The sequence below is a fragment of the Schistocerca nitens genome, chromosome 4, assembly GCF_023898315.1.
Source record: "Schistocerca nitens isolate TAMUIC-IGC-003100 chromosome 4, iqSchNite1.1, whole genome shotgun sequence".
NCBI classification, from domain to species: domain Eukaryota; kingdom Metazoa; phylum Arthropoda; class Insecta; order Orthoptera; family Acrididae; genus Schistocerca; species Schistocerca nitens.
Window position 1 is genome coordinate 62,851,839 of NC_064617.1, and position 24,239 is coordinate 62,876,077.

Here is a 24,239-nt window from a genome sequence, read left to right on the forward strand (position 1 = left end):
CACCACTGGCGATCGTCGAGGGGACACTGATTAGTGCACGGTACATCCAAACTGTCATCGAACCCATCGTTCTACTATTCCTAGACCGGCAAGGGAACTTGCTGTTCCAACAGGACAATGCACGTCCGCATGTATCCCGTGCCACCCAACGTGCTCTAGAAGGTGTAAGTCAACTACCCTGGCCAGCAAGATCTCCGGATCTGTCCCCCATTGAGCATGTTTGGGACTGGATGAAGCGTCGTCTCACGCGGTCTCCACGTCCAGCACGAACGCTGGTCCAACTGAGGCGCCAGGTGGAAATGGCATGGCAAGCCGTTCCACAGGACTACATCCAGCATCTCTACGATCGTCTCCATGGGAGAATAGCAGCCTGCATTGCTGCGAAAGGTGGATATACACTGTACTAGTGCCGACATTGTGCATGCTCTGTTGCCTGTGTCTATGTGCCTGTGGTTCTGTCAGTGTGATCATGTGATGTATCTGACCCCAGGAATGTGTCAATAAAGTTTCCCCTTCCTGGTACAACGATTTCACGATGATCTTATTTCAATTTCCAGGGGTGTACTTCATATGCATAATTGTTATCCGATAATGAGCACCACGGAATCTTTTTCCAGTGAGGAAAACGGGACAGGGAATAGAAGAGGGGATGCCCAAGGTAACAGCAGCCAGAGAATGTGGTAGGCCGCGCTGGATGAAACACTAATGAAATTTTTGATTTTAAGCATTTTATCTCTGTACGAAAATTTCAGCACCAAAAAGACGAGGGTAATGTTTTACACCCTAGCCGCGCAGGATTAGCCGAGCGATCTCGGGCGCTGCAGTCATGGAATGTGCGGCTGGTCCCGGCGGAATTTCGAGTCCGCCCTCGGGCATCGGTGTGTGTCATTGTCCTCAGGATAATTTAGGTTAAGTGGTGTGTAAGCTTAGGGACTGATGACCTTAGTAGTTAACTCCTACAAGATTTTACACACATTTGAACATTTTTACACCCTAAAACCTTTATTGGTCAATTTGATTCATTATTACCTCCTCACTGGCCTCTGATGTACAAACTGGACTTCGTATGTTCCAATATCGAGGGAACAACGGCCGAATGCATGCAGAACGTTGCAAAAACGTGCATGTCATACGAAAAGTTTCGTGACGCATTTTTAAACAAATACTGGTCAAGGAGACTCAGGACAGCATCAAGCAGGAAATAACGATGAGCAGAGACCTGGAGAGTTCAGGGTTCCGTAGTCTGGTGAAGTTCTTCGAAAATTTGAGCAAGAAAAATCTGTATTTGGACGACCCATACACACCAGCTGAGATCATATGATTATGTTACATTAAGTTGCCAATTTCCTACCAGCAAACGCTCGTCGGCCGATGTGGAAGTGATGTAGAAGGATTCAAAGGTATCGTAAGAAAGTTAGGAGTTAACTTTCAACGAGCAGCAGGAGCAAGAAACACGTAGGCAGAGAGACGTGCAAGGTGAGAGAAGGGAGAAGATCGGAGGGAATAACAGAGGCCATAATTGGCAGAACAATGCAAATCGTCCGCCTCACCAAAACGTAGACCAGAGAGATCGTATTAGAATAATGGACAATGGAGGAACTATGGCAGAGAATATAGGCAACAAAATGACGGGAGATGGTAGCTGTAAAATAATAGCGCATCATGGGGCGACAATAGAGAAACTCGTCAACGGTCGGACCAAGGATGGGCTGGAAGGGGTAGAAACAGGAATCGGGAACAATCAGTTGAAATTAGACCACCCAACCCTGGGAGAGCACCGCAAAGTAGCGTACAATAAGGAGGAAGAATTAAATTGAGTTGGTATGGCAAAAGTATAGTACTGTATATAGTTAGCAGTTAAATTAAGTATTACACTGAAGGGATCTACAGATTTATCAAATTTTCTATAATATTATCATCTTAAAAGAGGTATTACAGTACTTAAAAGGGCAGGATGTTGTGGGTAAGAAAATTAGGATATGTTTCTTGGTAGGCTATAACTATGTGCACAGCAAGCTGAGCGTACAATTTTAGAAGGTGTTTAGAGTTTAAGATGTGCTATCTGTCCATGAAGGTATAAAGTGAAATTGAGAGATGTGTGGTACTGCAAAAATGTTGTGAAGATGTGTGAATAGATAAAAATTGTTAACCATTTGATGTGGAGCGCATTAAGAGAGAACATCTGTAAAACACTTTAGAAATGAATGTCTATTTTACAGCCAGCCGGTGTGGACGAGCGGTTGTAGGTGCTTCAGTATGGAAGCGCGCTTCCGCTACGGTCGCACGTTTGAATCGTGTCTCGGGCATGGATGTGTGTGATGTCCTTAGGTTAGGTTTAAGTAGTTCAAAGTTCTAGGGGACTGATGACCTCAGATGTTAAGTCCCATAGTCCTCAGAGCCATTTGAACCATTTTTTTGTCTATTTAGCATGTTTAGCAATAGGATCATAAATGAGTGACTTCCTAATAGGGTTTTGCAATGACATGCGGGTGTGTCGTCCAAGTATGATTTGTCTCCATTCAGAGCAACGGGAGCTGAATAAGTGGCCATCTCCATGTGTCTACACGACAGCGCACCGTTATTCATGTGGGAAAGTTGTATTTATGATGTCCAAACAGACGGAATAATTGTGTACCTGGTGGACAGTTCTGCGGAATTCCGTATGAGTGCACCGAAATATTATTTGAGTATTAGAGGGACATGAAATGGAAGTGTATTAAGGGCATATGGATACGTAAAATGTAGTAAAGGAAAAGTACGAAGCTTACATTAAAGCACATGAAAAAGAGGGTCATACATAAGGATATGGTTGTCGCGTTGATGAACAGTGATTTTATATAATGTTTTAAATTCTTTATATTTCCCGGTACCACTAACAAAATAAAATGTAACCTCATGAAGATGAAAAGAAGAGACCACCAGAGAAAGGTAACAGTAGCAGATCCAAAACAGGCGGACAGAGAAGAGACGGTATTACTGAGTAAAACCATGAGAAGATGTACGTGAAAGTGTGATTAAAATAAAATATCGTTAATTACACTGAACTTGCTATGAAGTATGATTGTCCACAGGAAGCACGCCAGGAGCATGAAATGTTCAAGTGGCCCACCTAATCATTTATTTGTGTATGTCTGTGGGTGCAGACATGCACTTTATTGGTCACAGATATTCACAATGACAGCCACGACAAAACAAAGAGCCATGAGATCAGACGATCTTGTAATACCCACAATAGTAGTGGTTAGACTAGTATTAACATCCTACTGGCCAGTAGTTTAACAAGTAGTTTAACAAGTAGTTTAACGGATAGTTTAACAAGTAGTATTTGCAACTATTAACATTGGGATTTGGTGAGGATTAATACTGTAATTGTATGAACAACTAATGAACATGTATTTTAATAGGTTTACAGGTGCTGAAAGGTATTTAATAATTCATTGACATAGGCAGAGGTGTATTACTTTATATTTAACCATAAATTTGTTCATTAAATCTTTATTATAGTACTACTAGTAAATACGTGAGTGTCTTGGGTGATTGTACTATTCAAACAATAATAAATGTAAAGATAAATGACCTCACTAGTGAATCCATCTAAAATGTTATATTTCATAAATCGTCAAAATATTGTGTAATGTATTGTATAGTATTTCTTGTAAATCGGAAACTAATTGTGGACATTAGTGGGCACAGGATGCAAAAAAAACTTTTCGAGATATACTGGAAGCAACAACACGGTGTGCGAATGGAACGGTCCACAAGCAAGGGGAGCCGTCAGTCATATCGCGGCGAATATGGGCGGACACGGCCGTGGGCTATGCATCGGCTGCCTGAAGAACTCGGACGGGCGGTAGTCAATGGCAGCAGGTAATGCAACCAGCGCAGCAGAGTGGTGTTTAATCGGCCACTAATGACTTCTCTCCACTGTTGTACTAAACGATGGAGACGGGATAAACCAATTGCGCACGTAATACAGTCAATTAAGCTTACAGCGGAACTGCTAACAGCTGTACGGAACTGTGAACAATATTTGCTTTTCTTCTGCCGTCCTCTTCCAGACACAGGCGTAATCTGTAGCAGTCAGTCAACTGGCATTGACTTCTGAGGAATCAGAGTCACACACAATGACTCAAGTTCCATATATAGCGTTACCAAACAGATAACCTACCTGTCCGCAGTTACTGATATCCAAAGTACAGTAGTTATATCAAGAGAAAGAAGCGACATGAAGATCAATAAAGTAGGAACGCAACTTAGTAAAAGAAGAAACATGAAGAACTGAAGAGTAGATACAATTACTATTCTCTTAGCTGGTGGAGAAGAATTCTAGGTGACCTTTACGATCCTTTCTGACTGTACCTCCGTCATACTGTGTGCAAATTCGACGAAAAATTGGCTGTCTCAAATCACACACCCACTTATCTGGCTGTATAATCTGAGGATTCTTCCACATCATCAATTCTGCGAGAGACTGGTAACGTGACAGGACCAACAATCGGCTGAGGATCCAAAGATTGACTTGTAATGGGCAACATATCTCATTTCAAATAATCTTCATGTCCTAAACTCCACAAAAAAACTGTAACTTCCATAACCATACACAAATGAAGACGAAAGGGTCTGACTCTTGATAAAAAATGCCCATAATGTAGTTAACTTTGAACAGTTACACCCACAAACTAACAGTTTCTGATATCTATCATTGTGTAAACAGTTTGTACTTATTTTTCAGGATAATCTTCAGAAAATATTTGTGCATGTATTCATGTAAAATATTGTTTGACATTGTCTTTGATAATGGTGGGATGTCCTTCACTCTTTTTATATATTTGTGTATTTCCAGAATTTCACTTGTGTATATATTTATGAAAATTATTGTTTGTCATTTTCTTTGTTAATGATGCTATGTCCTTCACTGTTTTATATATTTGTGTATTTCCAGAATTTCATTTGTGTGTGTATTTAGGTAAAATCGTTGTTTGTCATTTCCTTCCTTAATGATGCTATGGGTTTCAATGTTTTTATCTATTACATTTCTATACACTGTGAACAAACATATTAGTTACAACTGGTGGTCGATCCGAACTTTTATTATAAATATAACTGTAAATGTAACTGCAGTTTGTCGAACAATGCTTTAGAATATAAGATTTTGGAAATGGTTAAAGGGTATACCTGTAAAGGAAAATTACGTAGGATGTTTCAAAGAATTTTATATAATTGTGTACTGACCAATAGATAACCTCTTGAATATTTGACGTAACTGCTTGTTTTGCATATCAATGGCTAAATCAAGAACATGTAATTTATTGGACAACCACTTTGAAAAGATAAGGATACTTTAATATTTCTTGCCTCAACCTCTTAGGGACGGATGAATGACAGAGAGCGTGGGCCTTAAGTCTAAAGAAAGATGGGAACTACTATTTTTGAAAGAGAATAAAATTATTCTAGTGTTAGTTGAATTCTTTTCATATTGTATAATCCAGTTGTCATGTCTCGGAACAATGTTCCAAACATAAGCGGTAGCCAGACTACAATAAACATGTAATAAGTAAATTTATGGCAGTAAATCCATGAATGAACGCACAATGACTGTAGAAGAACATATGGTGATTCAAACGTCCCTCTGTCCTCGTATTCTGATTAGTTCGCTTGTACAGCAATTGATGGTTATATGATTCTGTACTGGGTGAGATAATACTGTAAGAATTACCCCATGCTCGTACAAAATAGTTCATTAGGTGGGGGTATTGAAAGGTGGCTATAATTTCACACCTTACAAGCACTCATCCACATACTTTGCCGTAAACTTCAACCACACTTAGATATCATTTAATAGGCTGTACATTGTATATATGAACATTTAAAGGAGACTGACATTGTAATGTACTCCTCGTAAATAATTGTTAATGCTTATTTCATGAAAGGTGACGGAGTGTCTTTATTATAAAAACGGCGTAATGAATGATTGCCTATACTAGTAGAGCTTGGAACGCCAGTGGATATGAAACGGTAGGCAAAACTCAAGCCCTGGGTGGAAGGCCCACACAGGTGTGTTGGTCCTGCTTAAACACAGGAAGTGGCAAGACGGTCATAGAGACACCTGAGCGCTGGGGCACCGTCTCCTATTGTAGTAGGACCGCAAGGACAACTGGATAATACTTCCGAACTTTGGAAATCTTGGACGCAGCTGAGAGGAACGAGGAAGCTTCACCTCGGAAACCACGCAGTCTGGGTTGTTTCCAAGGATTTTTACTCAGAAGCTTTGTTGGTACAGACGGACTTTCTGTCTTTGTTCTCAACAGGGTTTATAGTTAGAACAGTTAGGCACTGTGCTGTTGCGAACCTATACAATTCTGGACTTCACCTCCGGGTTGGATGTCGTCGTTAAGTACGCAGCGGTCAGTAATTGAGAGCACTTCATCTGCCTATACTTACGTGGAGACGTTATCTGACCGTCCTTGTGGCTGGGAGTTCGCGTTTCTCGTATTAGAGTATATTAGTCACAGGACCGACATCTGCCGTCCTAGTTTTTGAAAGAGTTCTTTTGTGGTTGGTGTTCTTCCATCGTCGCAGACGATACGAGAACGATGACTTTCATGCACCGGACGCAGTACATATGGTGATATCGCAAATTGCTTCGACTTATTAGGGTTACAAAATGTAAACAGCTGTGATCACGTTAGTTTATATTCACTGAGGTCCCACACCACCGTAAATCATCCTTGAAAGTAGTGTCTTCTAGTGTTTCGTATATAGATGTCAGTCATTTCGCATTATTAATATTAGACCGCGGAGTCATAATGAGGGATAGATTTGGGCGACTTATTCGTAATTTTACGTAGGAAATGTAAACTTTGTAATCCATTTTTTTTAATCTACAGTAAATGTATAAGCAGGAACAGCGTTTATCAATTTGTAGCATTAATTGCCTTTATTATTCGTTTATGTTTAGATTGTAATTTATAGAATTTAGAGACCGTAAGATTTGCTTCAGGGGGTAATCAGACAGTGCCAGATCTTCATTTAGCGTTTGTTACTTTTTGTTGCGCACATTTATTTTACACCCGCCTGGAGTAGCATCTTGGACATATGGTGATGATCCAAGTCACTATGAACACCGCCCACGCGAGGCTGAATGGCACCTGCTCTTTTGTAGCGCACATTGTGTGTTAATAAAAGTATGTAAGCATAGCAGAGACGAATGTGGAATGATTCTAGCGCTGAAGCGAGAGGCGAATGGGTAAATCCACTAGTGTGAACGACTTTGAATCAGGACACAGTTGTAGCCCAGTGGGTGGGACTGAGTATCACGGAAACAGTAAAGCTGGTCGACTGCTGGTGTTCTACTACCGTTTGCATTGTAGAAAGTGAATCTAAGAGTGGGTGACAGTGTTTTGGACGTCCAAGTCTCGGGGCGGACTGTGGAGGTTGGAGTCTTGCCCGCTTTCTAAATAAGGATAGGTGGCGATCTGAGGCAGGTCTGACGACAGAGCACGACGTTGGTACAGGCACAAACTTTTCGAAGAGCAATGTCCACTGCACATTGCGGAACATCGAGCTCTGCATCAGACAACGCCTATGTGTTGCAATGTTGACACTACGATACCGTCAATTACCATTCTGTCATCGACATTTGGCTGTGGATCAACGTAAACTTGTCGCCTAGACCGCTAAACTGAGCTTCTTGTTACACCTTGTCGTAAGTCGTGTCCGAATACGCAGTCATCCAGGTGAATGGTACTCTAAACATGTACCGCCCCATGAACACTGTCTGCTGGTGGCACCATCATGCTATGGGGGACATTCACATTGGTTTCTACGCGAACTATGGTAGTAATCGAAGGCACCATGACTATTGTGAACTACGTGAATTTCACTGCGGACCATGCGGATCCTCTCATGCATGATATCTCCCGTGACTGTGTGGCAGCTTCAAGCAGGATAACTCTCCGTTTCACATTAACTGCTACAGTGGTTAGAAGAGCATCATAATGGACTCACACTGATGCCTTGGCAACTAACTTCGCCTGTTCCAGTCGTGATGGACGCCAGCTCCACTCCGAGAAACCAGTATCCTGTAATCCACGGGAGTTGCTTTGCCAGTGTGTAGACGTGGTGCCCCGAACCTGCCGAAACCGACCAAGCACTTGTCGAATCCTTGCCACCCACAATTGCTGCGGCACGTAGTTCCAAACACGGAGCATCGCGTTGTCAAGCCGGCGGACAAATTATTTCTACTCGTCAGTGCAGTTTGATACAATGTTGTCATCATCACTTGCGGTAGATGGCTTTAACTTAGGTTTGTTAAAATCTAGCGTGGTAAAACGGTTGTGGAAAAGACTATAATGGCCGCAAATTCACTATTTCCTTCCGTAATTATTCGAGGTATTTGGAACAGTAGTTTTGGCTTGCTGCTTGTTTCAGTACACAGTTAATTTCTAAATTATGAGGGAGTTAACCTTGAAAATTAAGGTCCTCCATTTGTACTTGCTGAAAATTCCATCGTGGAAATTCGCTTTTAAGTGATCAGATTATAGACCACATGTTAGCCTAGACAGGGGGCCTCAAGTTTCTTGTCTTCAGCGTCGAACACTGGCCTTGTAATTTCCAAACCCAACACTTTTGTTCCATTAGCGAATGATGCACATCGAATAACTAAATACGACAAATAGCCTCGGTGATGGGGAAGATCTCTCGTGTGAACGTAGCCTTTAATAAGTTTAACGTGTCTTTCAAGAAATAGGACAACCAGGATTGAAAATTTTTGCAAAAGCTCATACATTTAGATGAATTATACACTGCTAGTTATTCTCAAGGAATCTGGTATGTCGAAAATTATAATAGTGATACCGTCTAGCTAATGCTAATGGTATGTCTGAATTAGCATTTTGAAAAATATAACAACATTACTAATTAGGAATAGGCGGTCAATTAATATACTTTTATTACCTTGGTATGTTCATTTGTAATACCAGGGACTGATTGGCAGTAGGCAGAGTGCTTGTTTAATACTTAATTTAAGATATAAAACTGTTTATTGAGGTATAACTATTGAGAGAGAGACTGCACAATGTCGATGTGTATTCATCTGCTCTTTATTGATGACAATGGTGGAGGTTTAAGGCCACTGCAGGTAAGGAATTTAGATGTAATAGGTATTATAGAAAAAACAACAATGGCGGCTTTGTTTGAGGAGAATCGATTCATACGTGGGTTATAGGAATAAGGATATGGGTGGGTTTGCAGTAAGGCAAGAAAAAAGTTGTGTTGGAAAATACTGATTCCAGAAAAAAATATGAAAATTTTTTAACAAATTAGTCTTGGCCACTGAACAGAACACTTCGTTAAATTTTTTGAGAGGAGCAGGGGACTGTGTAAGTAGACTGTTTATATGTTTGTATTGTGGTAGCGCTATGCAGCGCTCTAGGCTATATTAATATTTCTGACAGCACTATGCACAGTCTGTAAGAGGCTCTCTTTGGCTGGTCGGACTTGCAGTTGGAAGTGAACAGTCAGCAGTGATGGAGGTAGGAAGTGATTAGTTTGTGTTGAAGGAGGTTAGAGGTTTGAAGTGTTAGCGGAAGCGGAAGATCTGAATGTGTATGACTTGGAGACTGAATATTATTCATGATTATATAATTTTTGGAACTGGATGTCACGGACGATTGTATGTTTGTTTTGAACTAGATGTCATATTATTAAGGTAAAAATACAATGTTTGCTTTGCAACAAAATCTTTAATTTGCTAACCACGTGACTATAAGTAGTTAGAGCCTTCAGTAGTTATAAACTTTTATTTAGCTGGCTGCATTGGTGCTTGCTGTATTGCAGTAGTTCGTGTAATGAAGATTTTTGTGAGGTAAGTGACTTATGCAGTGTATGGGTTAGTGTTAGGATTTCTTGTAATCAGGGTCATTCTTTCGCATTAATTATTTGAAATCAGGTTACCAATTTGAAAGCAGTCATATTGTGTTATCGTTAAATATTTTGAGTAATTAATGAATAGGAAATGTTTGAGTTCTGTCAGTCAGGGCAGATTCTGTAGGTAAGAAATAAAACAATAAAGACAAGCAAAGAGACAGTATAGTCAAAATCACTCAGCAGTTTAAGTAATAAATTTAATTAAGAAGTTTCAACACTACCGAGAAAATTTAGAGAAGCTGACTGCCGATCGATGCTGCTGCCAGTACCATACATTGAACAGAACAGTTTTGCTGCCACCTACATACCTGTCTTGTAAGGCAAGCAAAGACAAAATAAGGAAATTAGGGCTTGTATAGCGCCATAGTACTGGAGCAAGATACACTCTGACTTGAACTATAATGTGGCTTGCGGACCTTGCATGTAGGTGCAGACGTTGAGGAAAGGCAGAAATTGCTCCCAAAAAGACAGTGAACATACCAACTGGAGCTCTTGTTTCAATTAGTATGCTACAATAGCTAGCTTAGTTAAGCATCACCATACTGTGATAACAAACATGTATCCAAGCCTCTGTAATATCCTTGGAAACCACAGTGTCTCTCATATACAGACAGAGATCAGTCCTGTAAATCCTACCATACTATCATTCTTTAATTACAGATACGATGCAGATTGTGGTGCAGCCTAAATACAGCGCCATTGTGTTTCTCCAGCTGTCAAGAGAAAACGTAAATGATTGAAAAATAAAAGACACAAACGATACAAAGATTCGTTTAGTATAATACAAAGTAGTAGTCAAATGTACATAAGAGTGATGAAAGAAATTCCAAGACACTCCTCACATTTGAATCTTGATGGCCTTCACAGAGGAGATGAAGACAGAAACAGAGTATGAAATTTAAAGTTGCTGCTACATTACACCTACTGTCGTTATGGTTCCTGAATTCTTACATATAATGTTCACCGAAGTAACTTACTTTACTATGTGCTATACTTTACTCGGAAACATCAATGATAATGAGAGAGGAGAAGTTAACTCTCTCTCCTAGTTTCCACGTACAGAAAATTATTACAGATTTTATTAAAACCCAATGAAACTTCAGCAACTGTTGATGAGCGTGGTAGGTCGCTAAAAGCATGACGTACTTTTATGGTTCTTAGCTCATAGAAATGGCATGTTAGGAGTTGAAAGCAACTGGCGGCCAGCCCATCCCGTAGTAAATCTTTCCAGACAAGCCCACAACCGTACAGGGCACACAGGCCAGACCCTCGTCGAGGCAGGTCTCCTGCAGAACAATGCCACAATACCTGTTGTGGCGCCAGCAGAAGGCCTGAGCTAGTGCGATGGTCTGAAGGAACGTGTCTGCACAGTGGTTTCATAAGCTGGACATTGTGAGCAGTGCCACATGTAATAAAAATTCACAAATTTCGTCTACACTGATACTGCAAAGAGTGAACCACCTCCCACTGCTGCCTTGGTGGTATAAGAAAAATCCAGTGTCTGTGAAAGGTATAGAGATACTAAAAAACGCCAAGGCACAGGCGATTTGGATAAAGATCTCTGAGATTGTATCTATTCGCTTGTTGCTGTGTGTGAGTTTGTGCTGTCGTGTGGGAGGGGCGATTTAGTGCATCTAGAGCCCTATGAGTTGCTCAAGACGGCGTGAAGGTGGTGCCGTTCGTGCCCATCGTGGGAAAACAGATTTTTTTTCCTGGAGAGGTGCAAAGCACTCAGGCTCGGGACTTAGGTCTGGAAACACTTCTGGTCGAAGCTCTGGCATGTGTGCTTGGTACTTGGCACCTTTCCTAAGACTGACTTCACTTGATAGTAGTTTAGACAGGGGAGCCTGTGGCGATGTTTTTACTGCACCGACAGTGTGGCTTCAAACGTCTTGGACTACTTGTTTGCTGAGGGCACACTTATTCATTTTTGGTTTACCAGTCTTGACGTTTGGTATCCTTGTGCGCACTGTCCTATAAGTGAGCCAAACTGATCCTTGGTATGACCAGCAAACGGGTGTGGCACACACTGAAATTACTGGTAGGGATGAAATTTGCGATCTGTCTTCCTCATATCTAGACTGTGAGATTTTCGCATTTCTTTCGTGGCCTCGATCAATTCACAGTTGCCGCCTCCATGTCTCACCTTCGCTCCACACATCTTGCCAGCTGCAAGCTACATCGCCACATGAAGCAAAGAGGTTACTGTACTGCCGCTCCTGCACTGTCAGGGCATACAGATCTCAATCGCCATTTGCTCTCAGTTGCACCTATGTACAGAAACTATAGTAGATTTGATCAATCTAAATATGCTCTTCATCAGATCAATTCGGATTGCATTATCCACATTTTTAGGGCCAGAGTACTTGACTCACTCCACTAGTTACACTGTCTCCGCCACGCAGGTCTTTTTCCAGTGTAGTAAACAGTCCCCACTAGGGTTACCTTTCAATATCACATTTTTCTTTCATCTTTTGTGTGCAATAATGCCTGTATGAGGCACTGTAATTAACTAGTGACAATTTTAATGAAAATATCTGGCAGCAAATTGCTAATTTGGACAGTACAGGGCTATAGTCCAAGCACACATTCTCTATCTTTAAGAATGTATAATCTCATTGACATCGGCTGTAGAACAAGAATGAATATCTTAAGAAACATCTTAGAATTAGGAAAAATCCCAACACGAAAATTTACGCGTGGGTGCAGTGAAGGCAACTTCAGGAATGAAGAAAGACAGATGTCTATTACCGTGAGGTAAACGTGAGTTGAAATATATGTCACTTCACAGGGATAAACAATTTTAGAGTTACCAAGCGAATTGCCAATTAATATTAGAAGGGGATAAAAGATAACCACAGGATGAAATGAATAAAGAACACGATTTTATAGTGATAAATGGGAGTTAATGCTACACTGGAGGTTGGATCCAAATTTCCTGTATTTAAAAAGCATTTACGTTAACCACTACGGTACCTGAGTCCACCTCAAGGGCTTAATCAAACTTCCAGGGTCAATAACAATTGTCTGCATAATTTCCAAACACTAGTACTAAAGATTCCGTCACTGGGTTAGTGGAAACAGCACTAGTTTGGGAATGCAGAAGTAGGAGAGCTCCATAGGAGAATCTGTCGTATCAGAGTTTGAAAATCATGGATGGGAAATGCAGCGCCAATGAAAGTTGGCCTCGAACGTGAAGCCTGCTCAGGCAACTTCAGCTTTAATGTGAACGCTTACGAAGATTAGGATATGATTAGAGTCATGCCTCACGTTACTTTTCAAATCAGGTTTCGAATCCCAGTGTGGTAACAATTTTTACTTGTAAACACATACTCATTAAACAGAGTTCAACTTATGTGAACGATCTGCACTGATATCATTTCACTTCGTTGTTTCTTCACAGCCTTCATCTATTAATCCATTTATTTCATTTCATTTCATAAAATCAATTTCAAATGAAGAAGAGTACAGAGGAATTAGTCCCACAATAAATGATATTCAAGTAGTTTAAGTACCAAATACCGTGATTTTTTATGAGAATCGGCCTAAAAAGTAACTACTGATGCATGGAAAAATGGAAGGAAACTAATAAAGTATTGTGGAATTTCATTTAAAAACTGAGAACATGTAGGACTAAGGTTATCCTCTGTCTGGTTGGGTATCACGTATGCACAGCCAATAAATCTGGAGCACTGTATGTTGGAGACATGATTGCAGAAGGTGTTGAGATGGTGATGTTATAGGCACAAGATGTGATTGCAGAAGGAGCTCAAGTAGTCCATCAATCAGTTCATCAAAGAGAGCTGGTAATAACCTGGGGGCGCTAAGGCATGGTTGTAGAAGGTGTTGGGTTATCCTTCAAGTAGCTCGTCAATGGGAGGCGATTGGTAGGTTTTGCTGAAAATCGAGAAGTTCAGATAGTGTTGTAGAAGAACTCCAGGTAGTCCCCCAAATAGTCCATTAAAAGGAGGCGATGGACGGGGCAGCATGTATTGGAGCTTAAGACGCTCAGATGCGATTGCATTAGGTGTTCAGGTAATTACTCAAGCAGCCAATGAATAGGGAGAGTTGGCGTTGAAGCTGAAGGGGTTAAGATGTGATTGAAAGAATCCAGGTAATCTCTCAAGCAGTCGCTCAAGGGGGATTAGGAGTTGCTGAAGGTGGAGATACTCAGAAGTGCTTCCAGAAGGAGTGCATGTAGTCCCTCTAACAGTCCGCCAAGTGAGGTAAGTGTGACTGAAACTGGAAACACTCAGATGTGATTCCGTAAGGAATCTAGCTAGTCCTTCAAAAAAAGTCCGCCGACGGTTGGCAAGTTACTGTTGAAGCCGTAGACGCTCAGGTAGTCTAGGTAGCCCCTCAAGTAGTCCACCAAGGAGGGCCAGGTACTGATCAAATGGAAGACGTTCAGACATGTTAGCAGAACGAGCTTGTTCGGTTACAGAAGCAGTGGCAGTGTCGCAGAAGGCGCAGATGTGGTGGCAATTGGGGACGCTCAGACGTGGTTGCAGAAAGAATCGGTGTAGTCCCAAAGGCAGTCTGTCCATGGCGACCAGGTGTTGTTGAAACGGGCAGGATCGGCTAGTGAGTTCTGTAGCAGCAGGTCTGCCTGCCGCACCCAGGGCGTCCGCAGGGCGACGAGGCGCTCCAGCAGGAAGTCCTTCAAGAGGGGCTGGCTACCGGCCACCACGCCCTCCTGCTCGCAGGGGTCCTCCCTCAGGTTGAAGAGGCACGCGTCGTAGCTGGACCTGGGCACGCACCGCGGCGTCGACGAGTTGGAGGTGCAGCTGACGGTGGCGTCGCGGCGCAGCCGCAGCATGGCGTCTGTAGGCGTCGCGGCGCCCACAGCTCGCGATACTGCGCGCCCGCAGGGGCTCGAGGCTACGGCCTCCGGGTCGTAAGGCGGCGTGCGGGCTGCGTCCTCACTCCCAGAGGCGCCGAAGAAGCCGTCCAGTGAGCCGTTCTGCAGCGTTCCTGCAGGTCACCATTACTTTGTGGTTACTCTTTCTGTCTGTCTCCCAACTGCACCCCTCCTCCCCACATCTCACCAACCTGTTGCTCAGACACACACACACACACACACACACACACACACACACACGTACACACACACAAACAAGCAAATGCACAAAGACAAGTACATATAGATCTTACACGAGGAGGCAACGGCGTTAGGACCACGGATTCACTTCAAACTTCGTACACCTTTAATAGGCCATTAGAACAATATAGGGTGGTCCACTGATCGTGACCGGGACAAATATCTCACGAAACAAGCGTCAAACGAAAAAACTACAAAGAACGAAATTTGTCTAGCTTGAAGGTGGAAACCAGATGGCGCTATGGTTGGCCCGCTAGATGGCGCTGCCTTAGGTCAAACGGATATCAACTGCGTTTTTTTAAAAATAGGAACCCCCATATTTTTATTACATATTCGTGTAGTACGTAAAGAAATATGAATGTTTTAGCTGGACCACTTTTTTCGCTTCGTGATAGATGGCGCTGTAACAGTCACAAACATATGGCTCACAATTTTAGACGAACAGTTGGTAACAGGTAGGTTCTTTACATTAAAATACAGAACGTAGGTAAGTTTGAACATTTTATCCGGTTGTTGAAATGTGATACATGTGCCTTTGTGAACGTATCATTTCTGAGAAGGCATACTGTTACAGCGTGATTACCTGTATATACCACATTAATGCAATAAATGCTCAAAATGGTGTCAGCCAACCTCAATGCATTTGTTAATATGTGTAACGGCATTCCTCTCAACAGCGAGTAGTTCGCCTTCCGTAATGTTCGCACATGCTGACGCATGTTGTCAGGCGTTGTCGGTGGATCACGATAGCAAATATCCTTCAACTTTCCCCACAGAAAGAAATCCGGGAACGTCAGATCCGATGAACGTGCGGGCCATGGTACGGTGTTTCGACGACCAATCCAATTGATGCTGACTGTGTTTTTTATTTTTTTTCAACCAGGGTGCAGGAGAACAGAGGCACAGCCATTGACAGTATTTTTATTCATTCTTCGTTACTAGATGGGCATTCGGTTAGGGTGAATGGCCTTTCAGCCCATGATGCACAAATTTTAACACTAAAAGACTTTTCTAACCACACAAATGCCACATATAATTACAAACTATGTAGAAAGGTTAACCCAGCAGCGATAGAGAATTCTTTAAACATCATCAAGTAACAAGAGTGGTAGGATGTTTATAGTGCCAATAACATATATGACAGATATAATGATTTCCTTAACATATTTCTCATGCTCTTTGATAGTTGCTTTCCGTTAGAAAATACCAAACTGGGTACTAGCGGTAAAAGGCACTCTCGGTGGCTGACTAGTCGGATAAGGATATCTTGTTGAACAAAGTGGGAACTATACCAAAATGTTAGAAGTAGTCACAAGCAAGCTACAATAGCCCATTACAAACAGTACTATAAGGTGCTTAAAAATGTTACTAGGAAGATAAAGAGTATGTGGTATGCAAATAGAATAGCTAATTCACAGGATAAAATTAACACCATATGGTCAGTTGTGAAGGAAGTGTCTGGTCAGCGGCACAACGTGGACAGTACGAAGTCAGTTCGTAGTAAGAACATTTCTGTTACTGTTAAATCAGATACATGTACAGTACTTAGCAATCATTTTCTGAGCGTTGCTGGTCAATTCAATAAAAATTTAGTTTCTACAGGGAATCATATAACCGTCTTGGCAAATGACTTGGCTAGAGTGATGTCTGAAATACTCCTCTGTGATACAGACCAGGGGGATATTGAGTCGATAATTAAATCACTGAAGAGTAAGGACTCTCGTGGATATGATGGACAGCCTAGCAGAATACTAAAGTACTGTGCTGCGCATGTTAGCCCTGTATTTAGCCATATTTGTAATTTTTCCTTTAGGAATGGTCAGTTTCCTGACGATTAAAGTACTCAGTAGTAAAGTCATTTTATAAAAAGGGAGAAAGGGGCCATGTAGACAATTTTAGACCTATTTCTAAAGGTATTGGAAAGGCTGTGTATGAAGGCAAAATTGATGATTTTATATCACCCAATTTGCTGTCTGATGTACAGTTCGCCTTTGGAAGGCATTTAACATCTGAAAATGATATATTCTCTTTCTCTGTGAGGTACTGGATGGGTTAAAAAAAGCTTTCAGACACTAGGCGTATTTTTTGATTTAACTAAGGCCTTTGATTGTGTTATTCACAAAATATTGCTCCAAGAATTGGACCATTATGGAATATGTGGAGTAGCTCACAATTGGTTCACCTCTTACTTTAGCGACAGACAGAAAAAGGTCATTATTCACAATGTGGAGAATGGCTGTCATGTGCAGTCTGAGAGGGGTACGGTCAAGTGCGGGGTGCGTCAGGGATCAGTGTTGGGGCCACTACTGTTCCTTATTTATATAAATGATATGCCCTCTCGTATTAAGAGTAACACTAAAATAATTCTGTTTGCTGATGACACTAGCTTGGCAGTAAAGGATGTGTGCAACAGTGGCTCGGTTTCAAATAGTGTGGTTCGTGACATACGTTAACGGCTTGTAGAAAATAAACTAACGCAAAATCACCATATGACTCAGTTTTTACAGTTTCTAACACACAATTCAATTATGTTCAGGTAGATAGTAAACTGTCGTGGAAAACCCACGTTCAGGATCTTGTTCGTAGACTTATTGATGCCATTTTTACTTTTAGAACGGTATCTGAAGTAAGTGATCGTTCGACACAAAATTTAGTCTACTTTTCTTATTTTTATTCGCTTATGTCGTATGGTATTAAATTTTGGGGCAACTCTTCCCATGCTAAAAGGATATTTTTGGCTCAGAAACGGGCGGTTCGGGCAATAAATGATGAAAGTTCACGAACCTCTTGTCGACCTGTGTTCACGCGTCTGGGTACTTTGCCATAGGCCTCTCAGTATATATGTATATATATTCCTTATTTTTATTTCTTGTTAACAATATTAGCTTATTCCCAAGAATACGCAGCTTTCACTCAGTTAATACTCGGCAGGAATCAAATCTGCATTTGGATCGAACTTCCTTAACTCCTGTGCATAAAGGTGTGCAGTATACTGCTCATCCATTTTCTATAAGTTACCAGTAGAATTCAAAATTCTTAGCTGTAACCCATGCGCTTACAAATCGAGACGGAAGCTTTTCGTTATGAATCACTTCTATTCTGTCGAGGAATTCCTTGAAAAATTAAGCTGCTTCTTGTTGTATTATTGATTGCGTTTACTTAAACTTACAGCTTGACTTTTTTCGGGTTCATAAATATTTTATATATGTTGTAATTTCATGTACTGACACGTTCCATGACCTTGGCGATTTGCTCCTCAATACGGTCCTATGGAACTTGACGTGTAAATAAAAAAATAAAAATGTTACCTATCCAAATTTATTCCTCAAATGTTATTACTCTACAGTGATTATTTCTTCGTATTGCGATGTATATCTGCACCTGTACTCCGCAATCCACTTTGCATTCGGTTGCAGGTTCGAATCCTGCCTCGGGCATGGATGTGTGTGGTGTCCTTAGGTTAGTTAGGTTTAAGTAGTTCTAAGTTCTAGGGGACTGATGACCACAGATGTTAAGTTCCATAGTGCTCAGAGCCATTTTGAAACACTTTGCATCGTCCTTCTGCTAGTATTTTAGGTGCCGCCACTGTCACGTTCCATTCACGAATGACGCGAAAGAAACTGTCGCCAAAGCTCTGTATGAGCTCTACGTTCCTTACGTTTCTCGTCGGAATCATTTCGAGAGACATATCTGAGAGAAAGCAGTAAGTTACCCGAGCCTGGTTGGGATGTACGCTCTCGTAAATTCTACAGTAGACCTCTCCGCGACGCACGACGCCTCCCTTGTACCGCATGCACTGGAGTATGTGGAGCATCTCCGTAACGCTCTCGCGTCGATTGAACGACTCCGTGACGAAGCGCACAGCTCTTCGATCGATCTTCTCTTTATCCGCTTTCGGTTCGACTTGGTAAGTGTCCAGATCCATGAGTGACAAATAATCAACAACTTCGCTTTCTGAAGGAATACCTTAAAGTCTTTCCTTACCCATAGACTGTATATACCTTGACTCCCAGCCATTGTATGATTTTGTGCCGAATTGCCAATAAATTTCATACCCAAGTACTTAACATACTTTACCTGTTTGACGTTTGTGGCGTGCCACCTTCATGGTGGTACAGTTTTAGTGCTCGGCAGTGAACATCAACTAATGGCAACCGTGTGGCTAATTGAAATTAGCAGACGATAGGTGGTAGCTATGTGAATGCTACTCGACGATTCCTTAGCAAGAATAGCCAATCACTTTGATCGAAATGTCAGTTGCAATCACGCTTAGATTACAGAATATCGCTTCCACACTCACGCTTAGAAATTAAGGATAATTTCAGAATTTGGTGCCACAGAACGTGGCACTACACAAATCTGGCGCTGATAGCATAGGCACATAGGGAACACACAGGACACAGATTTATAAGTACACGGTATTGGTGATAAGTTGAGAAAACCTACCCGAAACACACAAAACACCACTGATTCCTGCGCTTGATCACCATGCACACGTACACAGGCCGCACAACGGGTTGGCATACTCTGGATCAGTTGGTCGAGCAACTGCTGGGAATAGCCTCCCATTCCTGCACCAGTGTCTGTCGGACCTCCTGAAGTGTCGTAGGCGTTTGAAGACGTGCAGCGATACGTCGATAGAGAGCATCCCAGAGGTGCTCGATGTGGTTTAGGTCTGGAGAACAGACAGGCCACTACATTAGCCTTATATCTTGTTTCAAGGTATTCCTCCACGATGGCATCTCGGTGGGGCCGTGCGCTATCATCCATCACGAGGAATGTGGAACCCACTGCACCCCTGATAAGGAGGACATACTGGTGGAAAATGACGTCCCGATACACCTGAACTGTTACAGTTCCTCTGTCAAAGACATGTACCAATCAAACCCCACCCCACACCATCAAACCACAACCTCGATACAGGCCCCTTTCAAGGACATTAAGGGGTTGTTATCTGGTTCCTGGTTCACGCCAGATGAAAACCCGGCTAGAATCACTGTTCAGACTATACCTGGACTCGTCCGTGAATATAACCTGGGACCACTGTTCCAATGACCATGTACTGCGTGCTTGACACCAGGAGTTACAGGCTCTCCTGCGACCAGGGGTCAGTGGAATTCACCTTGCAGGTCTCCAGGTGAATAAACCATGTCTGTTCAGTCGTCTGTAGACTGTGTGTCTGTAGACAACTGTTCCAGTGGCTGCGGTGAGGTCCTGAGCAAAGCTACCTGCAGTACTCCGTGGCTGTCTGCGGGCACTGATGATGAGATATCGGTCTTGTTGTGGTGTTGTACACTGTGCACGTCCCGTACTGTAGCGCCTGGACACGTTTACTGTCTACTGGAATCGTTGCCATAATCTTGAGATCACACTTTGTGGCACACGGAGGGCCCGTGCTACGACCTGCTGTGTTCGACCAGCCTCCAGTCGCCCCAGTATTCTACCCCTAATAACGTTATCAATATGTGTTCTTTGAGCCATTTTCGACACACAGTCACCATCAGCACGTCTGAAAACGTCCGCACACTTACTCGTTGAACCGTACTCTGACATGCACCAACAGACCTCTGCATATGTGGGCTGCTGCCAGCGCCACCGTGCGCCGACCACAGGTCAAAGGCACCGCATGGCCATACCCCAAGGTGATTTAAACCCGCAAACCGCCCACCAGAGCGTTGTTTCACCATGTATCAGCATTATCCTTAATTTATGAGCATGAGTGTATGCTGCTTGCAGATTGAACAGCAATTTTGGGATCGTTTATCGGTTCCAGAGCTACACTATGGCTGTGGACAGCTACTCATAATCTACTAATAAAAAATTATGAACGGAGGAGGTCTTGTAAAAGTTAGGTACATCTGTAATCAGTTTTGTGCAACAAACTATTCACAGAAGAGACCATAAAATTCCATTCCAGCACGCGATGCAATACGACTGAATCTCATACTACCCCAGTTAGCTAATGAACTAAAGTAATAATGAAATGCCACGATCGTAAACAAAAGGATCCCTGAAACTGCGTATAAGAATCTTGTCCAAGAAATTACAGTTGAAGACAGTATGTGATTGAAGCAACAGTTCGTCTTTCATTTAGAATATCGATACTTAATGTCTCCTCAGAATTAAGGACTATTTTCGTTTTAATGTTCGACGAAAGTCTAGTTCAGTTGAGGGTGACCCTCTGTTGGGAATATGCGAGAATAATTGGGATAATGTTTCCATCCCACAGGAATCATTCAGGCGTTCGCCTTAATCGATTTACGAGATCTGTGGAACCCTACTTTTGGATGGACGGCAGGTATTTGAACAATGTACGATGCAAATATAGTATCTGAAACATTAAAACGATTCTCTCAGTCGGCTACTTCATAACGCAGCGTGTAACGCTTGTCTAATGAATTCACGGAGGACAATTTCGCAAGCGCTGGTAAAAATTCTGATTAATAGTTTAAATGAAGTCTTGTTCGTCACTGGTGTGGGCTGATTCCCTCATCCAGAAAATAGTGACGCTCTTGAAATTAGTCAAAGACTCAATAAAGTCATATTGCAGCTACTTCGTGGTCACGCCTTATTACAGACCTCTCGATTTTTGTGAAGTGTCCTTCGCATACGAAGCAGGTGCAAATAGTGCGTTTCTTTTTGTATGTGGCCGTTATATATACTCACTCGATCAGCACTGCGTTTCAGTTTCTGTTACATTCGGAAATATGAAGCAACCAACGTCAGTAAAATGATGGGAACATGACAAAACCCGAGTGAGCCATCCTAATAATATCGTGATAAGTTATTGGAATCCACAATTGCAAACTCTAGCCTCTGAGAAACTGCATATCGTTACCGTGTGTGAGGCGTCAATAGATTTTCTTTATGTAGACTGTACAGGGTTGGCAAAGTGAAACTGGGGTGGGCAGTACTTCGAGCACCTTAAGATAGGTAACCTAGCCTATATCGTCCACAACATGGGCGAAGATGCCACTTGGATTACACAACTTGAGCATGAAATACACTGCCTGACAAGAAAAGTGAAGCTCCTAGAAAACGTGGTAGGAGGTCACTATAATGTCACATATATACTACAGTCGGCGTGTATGTAAATAATTAGAGCTGCATTTCTGTGTCACTCGTAGAATGGCGAGTGATTTTCGTGTTTAGTGGTGTTACCAGGCCAGGTAGGGTATAAATGGGGCGTGAATTGCACCGGATGTTAAGTGAAAATGGGAAATGGAGATTCCATCCACTTGTATGAGACAGCGTTATCAGCACCTGACAGAGTTTTGGAAGGGGCGTCACTGATGATCTACTTTTGGCTGGCAGGCCAAATCTTAGAAGGTCCAAATTTGTCGGGCATTGGGATGTGACTGGCCCACTGATGGGCTGCTTAGGAACGTGAAGGGAGGCCCACTCCTCATCGAACTTGCTTTCTACCATGTCTGCGACTACAATGGAGGACAGCTGTATTGTGTGCCACACACACTGTAACAGCTTCACATCTACTCCTGGGACCCGAGGACTAGTAACAACCTCCCTGCAGTATTCCGTGCCGTCTCGCACCATTGGTCCATGACCAGCAGCAACCGGACTAGGGAATTACCGCTCCATTCATAGGCTGCCTTTGACACCGTACCACAACATACTGCATTAGGACTGATGCCGTGATCGAGAAGCACTGACTGGTGATTAATGACGTCGCACTGCGTTCAGTGATCCACCACATTTCGCACCACCCTGGATGACCGTCGTCGTCGTCGAGGATGAGACTGAAATGGCTCTGAGCACTATGCGACTTAACTTCTGAGGTCATCAGTCGCCTAGAACTTAGAACTAATGAAACCTAACTAACCTAAGGACATCACACACACCCATGCCCGAGGCAGGATTCCAACCTGCGACCGTAGCGGCAGCTCGGCTCCAGACTGTAGCGCCCAGAACCGCACGGCCACTCCGGCCGGCTCGAGGATGAGGGAAAGGTCCCATTCTTCCAATGTTTTGGAGAGAAAAGCATTGCTAATGCCATCGGGTGTACTTCAGGTGATGGCTCTTAGTGATTGAGGCAAATCTGACGGCACACTGATATTTCGCAAACACTCTACACCCTATGTACTCTCCCTCTGATGACAGTATCGTGTTGGCATTTTTCAACAGATCACTGCTCCTCTGCACATGGCATGTATGTCTATATACTGCCTGCGTGATACTGAGGTACTTAAGCAAGATCCCCAGATCTGTCCCTGACAGAACACGTGTGGTACTAACTCGGACGTCGGCTCAGTGCCACTGCTAGTAACCAGGATATCACCGTCCAGTTACAACAGTTGCGGGCTGGCTTATCTCAAGAGAGGATACAGTGGCTTTATGACACTTTTCCCCAACGAATAAGTGCATGAGTCGAGGTCTCAGCGGGAGAAAGCTCATACTAATATGTGGGGCCTTGCTGACAATTTCTTCGTAAATATGTCTCGATCCACTGTAAAAACATTACATACCCCATCAACCTGTGAAGGTTAGTTTCGTATCCTCTTCTTCTTCGGCATGGTTCACTATTAACCAATTTTGATTTCATCAGGAGCCGATGTGCACAGTGACCGTAGATTGTAAGGAAGGAGAGGTACACAGCAATCGTAGAAATCTCATTACTTTTTATGATGCTTATAAATCTAGAGTTCGGCTATGAATAGTCATCTTCAGGGAATTTTCGTTGCAATTCAACAGAGTCGCGGAAGTTCACGCCACCGTATGTCCTTACAGTTGTGTGGACAGAAGGACACTGAGGCGCTTGTCTACAGCAAGTCGGGTTGCGACTGACTGCTATGTGCCTCTCCTTGCTTCACTTTTTTTTAAATCACGCATTGCGTTTTCTGGGCGAGTATGAATTAGCCTACCCTGTACAAAATTTAGAGCCAGTCAGTGAAGTCCGTAAATCTGTGAAAAAATATTTTGTTGGCGCCGATCTACATAGGGAGACACGATCATAATAATAGAATAAGGGAGATCAGAGCTAACACGGAAAGATATAGGGATTCGATTCTTTCCGCTCGCTCTTCGAGAGATGGAGTAACAGAGAAACATCGTAAAGAAGGTTGGATGAACCCTCTGCCAGGAACTTCTAAATCTACATCTACGTGGATACTCTGCAAATCAATGGTTATCAGTCCCCTAGAACTTAGAACTACTTAAACCTAACTAACCTAAGGACAGCACACAACACCCAGCC

General features: G+C 42.6%; 1 protein-coding gene across 1 annotated transcript in view; it reads right to left on the minus strand.

Annotated features, from left to right (window-relative positions):
• Window positions 1-12,696: 12,696 nt before the first annotated feature.
• The window catches only part of LOC126251736 (arylsulfatase B-like), a 219,140-nt gene continuing 207,597 nt past the window's right edge, over window positions 12,697-24,239 (minus strand). The window contains exon 9 of the mRNA XM_049952344.1: window positions 12,697-14,901. Within this exon, the coding sequence (XP_049808301.1) occupies window positions 14,423-14,901 (479 nt within the window). The 3' untranslated portion in view covers window positions 12,697-14,422. The remainder of the gene's footprint in view (window positions 14,902-24,239) is intronic.